At 47.5% G+C, this 9,226-nt stretch overlaps 1 protein-coding gene across 1 annotated transcript in view; it reads right to left on the reverse strand.

The window, feature by feature from the left end:
• ABCB7 (ATP binding cassette subfamily B member 7) overlaps positions 1–2,390 on the reverse strand; it is a 41,314-nt gene extending 38,924 nt beyond the window's left edge. Inside the window, exon 1 of the mRNA XM_027738836.2 lies at positions 2,220–2,390. Within this exon, the coding sequence (XP_027594637.1) occupies positions 2,220–2,390 (171 nt within the window). The remainder of the gene's footprint in view (positions 1–2,219) is intronic.
• Between the last annotated feature and the right edge of the window lie 6,836 nt (positions 2,391–9,226).

Raw genomic sequence — 9,226 nt, forward strand, 5'->3', positions numbered from 1 at the left:
CTTCAGGGAAGACATGCCATTAGAGCCAACCCTCTGCATTCCACAAGTGGTTGGGCCCTGCCAGTGTCCCATCCCATGGGAGATTAAAACGCTGGATCAGGAGCACTTATGTCACATTTACTGCCCCTGGAAATACTGGACAAACCAGTGCAAACTCTAACCCGTATCTGACACCTACAACACAGCCAGGAAGGTAACAGAGGGTAAGAGCTTTCCCCCACACTCAACTATACACACTAAGATGTGTCACCACATGGGAGCCTGGAGGCTTTCACCACAACACCTGCTCTAACACACTGCTTTCATCACCTCCTTCCCACTGACTGGGGACAGCTTGGGACCATGGCAATCAAGATTAAGTTGCTTTAAATGCAAGCCCAGGTGTGTTTCTTCAATTTTTTTAATATATAGAAAAGCTTTCAGAACAAGTCCATTGAAAATATTGACAGTCCCCATTAGTGTATGAGCATAGCAAAATAATCAAACAACTGAAACTAAACCAGGATGCACATACTTGCTTCCAGAAGGTTTTTTTAACTGCTGAATTACCTAATTTATAAAAATCAACGGCTAATCACTCTGAAATACAACTGCTGAAGTGCCTGACCAACTTCTCAGAGTCACTTCCCTTTGTGCAAGCACAGTATTTCTTGAACTAGCTGAAAAATGAGAAGAGGAAACTGAAATTGCGGGACAACACAGCAATTTTAATTAAATGTTTAAAAAATCATGTCCCAAACTTTTGAAGGACATTATAACCAAAAATCCAGAACCCTTAGGTTTCTGCCTCCTGCTAGGTAAGAGTCAAATACTCTTGAACTTCCATAAAATGTGTTGCCTATTTCTCATAACATGGCAATTTTTATTTAACAAAATGTAAGACCTTGCTTCCACACTTAATAAATTGTAATTTTCAGTCAAATAGAGCTTGATGCAGAAGTGAAAATTCATCACCAGACCATAAAAAATGCATTCATTGACCATTTTTTCTAACAAAAAAATGCCAAGAAACTAAAAGGCCAGAGAGGTGAGCACATATATATTCCACAAACATAGCCTTGGTTTTCTAGATCAGAAAATGTAGTGCAAATCCACATTTAGTGACATGTGGCAATTAAAACTGATCAGCAAGGACTGGCATTCCCCACATGAAAATAAAAACATTCAAAAGGAAACCAGGAATATAATTAATGCTTCTATTCATCACTACGATAACGCTGCTATTTGTTCACTCACAGCTGAAATGGGTTTCCAGGAACAGGGACAACACTGAGTGTTCAGGCATATTTTAATGTATGCAAATACACGGGTTAAATATTTGATATGCATCAACATTAACTCTCGCCTTCTTGTCTTGCTCGATTTCAAAACTAAACCCCCCTCAAATTTATCACTTCAGCCCTGCCCATCTCATCTACCAAACAACATGAAGTTGACTGTAGTCTCTGGCAGAATTCTGCCTGTCAGGGAAAACCAATCAAGGTGACAAAGAAAAGCTACTCATAAACAGTGGTAATGTGAGGAATACAAAAGGTAAAAGGTTATTATGAGACAGAAATCAGAGCTATCTGAAATCTTATGGAAAGTCTTTGGGATAAGTTCATTCCCTCTACCTTTGGGGTACACTTCCTCATTTGCTTTGAAAAATGCCTATGACTTACACAGCTCGAAATATGTGCTCAATTCTTTACTACTAACAAAAAATTCATCCCCTGGGACATGTTACAGCCCGCCCAGCTGACAGAGAGCATTCCAACTCCAACTCCCTTTCCCTACAGAGCGGCAAAATCAGCCGCCAGCACAAGTATTCCCTATGCACACATCCTGCATCTATTCACAGACACTGGGGCTCCTAATGCTCGTCCCCAAAGAGCCCCCGCAGGGCCTCCCGGGGCCCGCCCGGGCGGGGGGCGCCGGTTCCGGGCAGGCAAGGACGGACCGGGCCGTGCTCGCAGGGCCGGGGCAGCGCCGCGGGGACCGGCGGCCCCTCAGAGACCGCCCCTGACCCTCCCTCAACGACCCTCCCTCAACGACCCTCCCTCAACGACCCTCCCTCAACGACCCTCCCTCAACGACCCTCCCTCAGTGACCCTCCCTCAGTGACCGCCCCTCAATGACCGCCCCTCAGGGACCGCCCCTCAGGGACCACCGCTCAGGGACCGCCCCTCACCCTCCTTCAGTGACCACCCCCGCCCGCCCTCCCCGGCGCCCCCACGCACCTGTCCGCCCGCCGGGGTGGCGCGGGCCCGCCGCCCGGTCCCCGCTATCGCCCCGGCGGCGCAGGCGGCGGCGGCGGCGGGCGGCGGCCGCAGCAGCGCCAGGGCGAGCAGCAGCCGCCGCTTGCGGGAGGCGGCGGCCACCAGGCCCCGCGGTGCCCCCAGCACCGCCATCTTGCGAGGGCCGGGGCGCAGGGCATTGTGGGGCGGCGGCGGACCCGCGGCAGGGAAGGGGCGGGCCCGGCCGCCGGGAAGGGAAGGCGGGGCAGGGGCGCCAGGGCCGGGTGGGGTTGGGCGGTGTCGTGGGGCATCGCGCTCCTTCCCTGGGCAGCGCCGGGACCACTCGCGGTCCTGCGGCAGTGCCTCTTGGCTCCCGCCCGCCCGGGCCGCTTGGTCTGGCCGGTGGGCAGCGGTGGAGAGGGAGCGCGAGCGCTGAGGCTGCCCTGAGCCCCGCCACGGTGCCCTGAGGGGAGCAGTCCTCGGCCCTACCGTGGTGCCCAGAGAGGGGCTGCCCTCAGCCGTACGTGGTGCCCCGCAGTGAGCTGCCCTCAGCCCTGCCATGGCACCCTGAGGGGCACAGACACCTCCCTGCCGAACCATCTCTCCCTCAGGAGGGTTTGTGTTCTGACTGCGCAAATCCCCCTCTTTGAGAAACCGGACTGCTGAAACGCGGGGCCTTCAGCCCAAAGCAAGCGTCGCTCGTGTCGGTCCTTGGCTCCGCCCGTACTTCATACAGGTGCTCCTTCCCAACCGCGGGCAGCAGACACCGAGGTGGCCGCAGGCAGAAGAGGTGCCCCAGCTGGCACACACGTCCCTGGCCCTGGAGTTTGGGCCCCCGCGCAGTTTCCTCGGCCGGGCGCAGGCGAGCCCCGTCCCGCAGCGCTGTGAGGGAGCAGCGGCCGGAGGGGAAGGTGGACACGGCACGTGGGGTGGCAGTTCTCTGCATCCCGTCTGCACCGACCTCGTCCTGTATTCCACACCCTTCCCCGGGCTAAGAACCACAATAACGCAGCAAGCATATGGTTCCTAATTAAACGCCGATTTAGGGAGATAGAGCTGTGCATGGAATACGTTTACGGTGGCCTATATACTCCCATCCGACTGGCATGCAGAGCTGGGAGGAGGCTGGAACTCTGTGTGGCATTTCTAATCACATAAAGATTTCTTCAAAGCTACCAGAGCTTGACTACTGATGCTCTTGCCTTGAGGGAGAGTTGTAAGGTCGTTTGCAAGGGAGAAAGATAGACAGACAGACAGAAAGGAAGAGGACAATTGGCTTAAAGTCAATTTTTAATGAGGCAGGATTTCTCTAGCCTGTGCTTTGATACTCAACTTTGCTTCTGACCAGGATCCACTTCAAACGACAGAGGCGATATTTCTCTGGCACTAATCTAATTCTTCATCCTAATTGCATTTGGCAGAGCTGGGTCTGAACAGTGCCGCCTTGTGGCATCGTTCAGAGCGATAAACAGGAATTCCGGGCTGCCATACATCTGCTTCCTTCAGCGTGCTCTGCTCAGCATGGGAGTTTGACCAGGCAAAAGGGGATAATCGTGGCACTGTCTGGGGCAGCCTGAAAAGACAGCCTGGCCAGCACGGCAGCATCTCTTGAGAGATTTCAAATGTCTCTGCCATTTCTCCACATGCATTGCTGAGGTGCCTTCCTGCACACAGAGTTTGTATGCACATACAGTGCTTTCTGGATCGATCCGACCTGCAGCACAGGCTCTCAGTTCAGCCCTGTGCTATGTGTGCAGTATTCCCACCATCTCAAGCTCTCTGGACACGAGCTACATGGAGTATCCTGCATGTGGATAACGGAACCCTGAGCTGTGGTATGGCAGGATCTGACAGAGCTCCAATGCCTCTAACAGAGACGTGCAAATCTCCTGACAAACATATATTGTCAAACTTCCCAACACCTTCCTGAGACAGCTCATCATCATGGCCTTGTCATTCAACAGTGAGAGACAATATCCAATGGCTGTGTGGCATTGGATGGAAAATGTTATAATTAATAATGCTCATAGTCCATTATCATGGCCTGAGCAAAAAAATCAACTTTGGCATTTCCATTTTCTGTGCTAATGTGTACCATTTTATTTTTTCTACACTTTTCAAGCATAGAACGTACTAAATATATTTGATACGAGTATTTTCCCTGCAAATTTTGTCTTAACTACTCTTCCTTCTTTAATAACTCTCCCATGCGACTGATTTTATTTCCTCCTGCTACCCTTTCAGTCTTGTCTCCAGTTCTTGTCTTCTCTTTCTCCTTTTGTTTCCAGTTTATGTGATTCCAGATTACTGATAGTTGTACAAGGCACTGCACCAGCCCTGAGAGAGACACAGAACAGAACAGAGCCCATATCCCTGCTGTGGGCAGAAACATGACAACCCCTGTCGCAGAGTGACCGAACCAGGAGAACAGAGCTCATGATAGAGACACAGAAAGCCAACAGAGGAGTTTTATAAACTTACAGTGTTTAAAGTAGCTTGCCACAAAATAAATATCTGTTTCTCTGCAGATTTAGCTGTGGAAGCAGAGGATCTCCTTGGAGATAGACAGAAATCAATGTCTGGTCCAGAGCTGGCACTCTGGAGAGATGACAGAAGCAGCTCAGTCGAAGAAGTAGAAGCTCCGGGAATGGAAATAACTCACTACAGTGGAAATTTGTGAATAGAATCCTAAAAGATACTTAATCTGGCCTTTTTCTAGGAGCTGTGGAGACAACAAACCAGGGCTTGAGAACAAGGTCAGTTGGTTGATAGCACATTATTTTTTCAGTTAGAAAAGTTTACAGAGGCAGCTCAGCAAAAGACATATAAGACCCATCCCATGGAGGTGAAATAACACCTTATTTAGAGTATATTGAAGTCTTTAAGTTCTTTCTTATTAAAGGTGTTTAATATGATTCTAACATTGTAATGAATTTCACTTATAGCAACAAGTATCTATTTCTTGCAGCTGTGAAAAACCAGAGTACACTTTCATACAGATTACTCATAGAAGTAATCCCAGAGCTGTGGAAATCAAAATGAATTCAGGAGTCAGGGTAAAGGATAAAGAAAAGTGACAATATTCAATAATTCTGGACCAATGGTATTGGAATGGTATGAACACAAGAAGGCCAATGCTTTACCAAAGCAAGAGGGAAAATTAATGAGAAGAAAATAGTGAGAATAAAAATAGGCAAACAGGACAATGTTGGGGGAGGATAGAACCCATTGCTTAGAGGTACAAATTAATTTTGGCAAGTAGAATATGTGCTGAAAGGCACAGTGCTGATTTGGAGATATTGACTTACACTTATTTCTAGAAATATATGAACTATTAATCTTCAGACCTTGCATTTAAGAACAGAGCATCTGCACACACACTGGAAGTGCAATGTGAATTGTATTTCATAGTCAAATAAATAACTAGCATAAATGAGCTGTATTTAAAGATGTTTGATTACGTTATAGGCATTGGAAGGGGCTGCTCAGAGAGGTGGTGGAGTCACCATCCCTGGAGGTGTTCAAGAAACAACTGGATGTGGCACATCAGCCCAGTGCACAGCAGAGGCCTCGCCTGGGCCATGGATTTACTGCCTGTGAGTAGATCAAACCTACAGTGAATCCACAGCAGCTTTAGATTTGTCATGTCCTGATCCCTTTGCCTTCTCCAGGTTTTGTTCTAACCTGTGCTCTGGCTCACTGCAAATACCCCAGGCCACGCTCGAGCCTCTTTGGTTGTTCCTGGTTGCTTTTCTTTTTCCCTTTCTGTTTTTTTTTCTCCTTTCTCCCCTGCTAATCCAGTCACCTCCCCTGAAGTGGCCGAGGTTGTTATTCTGCCAAGGGAGTGAGAGCACACAGAGCCTTCTGTCTGCAGAGCACTCACCCTGGCCCAGGCACAAGTGGGAGCTTTTCTTAACTTTGGTTCCTGCTGCTCAGAAGCCACCAGTAGTGAGGGGTTTGGCCATGGAAATGTGGTAAGAGAAATGCACAGTGTAGAGAGAGATTTGCAATTTGAAGTTGAAATGTTGGAGGGAGATGGGGGGACCAGGGTGGGGGGATCAGAGCCCGCCAGCAGCAGCTGAATGTTGTGTGGGGCCAGGGCAGCCTCGGGGGCTGTGAACCTGCTGGAACTGTCTGACTTGAACAGTGGGGTTTTCAATGTTGTGAAGGAGTTGCAAGGCAGGGTTGGGTGTTTTTTGGGTGTTTGGTGGAGCCAAGAGCCTGTCAAGGAATGGAGAGGCCTGGAGACCACTCAGGGACCCTCCTCACCTTCTGTCCCTCCAGAGCTCTGTCAGGCCCGTTGGAAATTTGTCTTGTCCAGCAAGGTCAGCGACAGCCTTGAGCTTGTCCTGAGTGTGTGTGGAACGTCAGGGCCAAGAGAAGGTGTGGACTAAGCAGCAGCACTGTTCCTGCAGCTCCTCTGGGACAGCGCTCCGAGAAGGGGCTGCAAACAGCCAGGAGTGCTGGGGGAGTGTGTCTGCAGCCAGGGGGGTTCACGCTGAGCAGCTGCTTTGGGGGGTTGGGATGGTTTTTTGACAAAGCTCTAGGGCTTGCCAGGTGTGCCAGAGAGGAAAGGAGAAATTCAGCCTGTGACAGTTCATGGTTCCAGCTTTGTTTCTTCTTGAGGAATTGCTTCAGCCTCAGTCAGAAGGACTCCCTGTTTGCAGGCTCAGCGTTATTGCCCACAGCACAGGGTTGGTTCTGAATTGCACATCAGGACCTGGGAAGGAAGGGGGAGGTGAGAGGATAAGTCCCCATCTTTCTTTTCTCCTTCCATTTATTTTTTTTTTTAAATCAGCTTTCTGAGAAGAAAGATTATTTATATATATATCTGCCACATTTTTATGGCTTTCTCATTTTAGACCATTAATCTCTTTATGTTGGGAAATTTATAAGATAATTATACTTTGAGATTGCCTGAAATGTTTGATATTTTGAAAGACAGATCATTCATGCTTGTTCCATAAACTATACATGAAAAAGCTGTGATACTGATATCATTTAAAACCCAACTGCTAATTTACTCTTTGACTTACTCTAATTTGAAAGGGACAAATTTTATTTTGGGGTCTATCATCATTTCAGCTGCACTTGGGGGTGCTTTCAGTAATAGTATTTACAGGAGGATTGGTTTTGACATGATATTGCTACTTGTGCCTGTTCAGAGGCCATTAGTGCAGAAAGCTGCATGGATTAATTGAGCTTTACCCTTTTGGAGAATTGCTGCCACTCAATTTATTAAACTCCTCCTTTTTTTTTAAAAAAAAAAAAGGAAGATTTCAGAAATCAGAAACAACACAAACATTTCCCCACCTGAACCTCCCTGGTAATGAAAATTGTAGAGGATTTTCCAAACCTGAGCTCTGAGACAAACCCCCACTATGTTTTCCTGCATCCTCTGGTTCCTTTGTAGAGTTGTCCTGTGCATGGAGAATTAGAACCAAATTTGGGCTTAGCTGGGTTGGGTGTCACCAGCAGCAGCGGTGAATGTGGCTGCTGAGGTTTGCCCTTGGATAAAGGAGCCCAGAACTCCCAGAGCCCGTTGCCTTTGCAGACAAGACCCAGCCAGGAGGAATTAGCTGCTGCCTCTGGGACACATTTGCCCGCGGTACCAACCCCAAAACATGAGCTGTGCTTGTCCTTGGCCCAGCAAGAAGCCTTGGAGTGAAAAGCAGAGGCTTGAGTTCTGTTCCATTTTGGCCACTAAGGGGAGCTGCTTCTGCCAAATTCTCTTGTGTGAGCCAGAGGTTTAATAACCCCCCAAACTGGTCGTGCTCTTTGTGTGACAACCGTGTGCTGCACAAATCCTGATTTCAACTTTGCTTTTGTCCTCTAGGGTGAATAACTGCATTGGATTTTCTAACTACAAATTCTTTCTACTGTTCTTAGCCTATTCTTTGTTGTATTGCTTGTATATTGCTGCAACAGTCTTCAAGTATTTCATTAAGTATTGGACAGTAAGTTGTGAAATCTGGTTCCTTTTTCATCTCCTGTGAGTCTCGTGGGGTTTAGTCACTCTTGCTGCTCTTTTGCTCTCAGTCAAGTGGAGGGGCTGCATTTTTCCTGTGAGGTGCTTTCCTGGGCCCTTTTTGAGTCCAAAACTTCAGGAATTTCAAACTTTAGATTAGCTTCTGGCAGAGAAGTGATATCCTTTTCCTGTTCTTATGTTTGCATGTGTGTCTCTCGGAATGTTTGGAAAATTACTGCAAGTTTCCTAGTTTGTAAAACTTGAACAATGTTCAAAAGAAGACACATTTCATAGAAAGACAGTCCAGGCTTGTTGTTTATGAAAGAGTTCTGGTGCTTTTTCAGTACACATTAGGGTTTATCAGGGCTCACACCACTGACATTAGAGGTGTCACAGAGGGATAAATTCTGCTTGAGTTAAGTTGGGCTCTTGGTTAATCTTTCCAGCTCCAAATACAGCTGCTGTTCTCTGGTAATATCTCTGTACTTAGAAAATGTCCATGAACTTTTACTGATCATGAAAATAATTATCTTCTAAGGAGAAATTCTTAGCTGTCAACATTTGATGCATTTAGAGTGGCTGGAAGAATACCTCCTACGTATTTCATCCATATTACAGGAAACCATGCATTGTGGGTGGGTTGTTTTCTCTTATGTTGCTTCCTGAACTGCCTGCGCATATTGTTCTTTTCAACTTTATATGGTGTCTTGAGGATTGTCTTTTGCACTTAGAGAGAGCGAGCAAATAAGGGTGCAGATCCCGGGGTTGGTATCCTACTGTTAGCTGTAACTCACAGTTATTTGCTGGTGTTTATATTTAGCTTCTCTATATTCAATTGGATCCTCCCTACTTCCAGAATTTCTTCCTTCTATCATCATTAAGAATTTATCCCCCTTCTTAGATGTTTACAGCGTGGGGCATAGTCCCCCCTTAGTTCTCTGGAAACTAAGGTACCAGCATTTAGCACTTTTAATGCCTTTCTCAAAATTAATCACCTCCCTCCAGCAGTCTGCTGATCTGTTTTTTCAGTGTTAGATGAATG

This window comes from Pipra filicauda, unplaced genomic scaffold (genome assembly GCF_003945595.2).
Source record: "Pipra filicauda isolate LSUMZ 115617 unplaced genomic scaffold, ASM394559v2 scaffold484_size733096_pilon, whole genome shotgun sequence".
Taxonomy (NCBI): Eukaryota; Metazoa; Chordata; class Aves; order Passeriformes; family Pipridae; genus Pipra; species Pipra filicauda.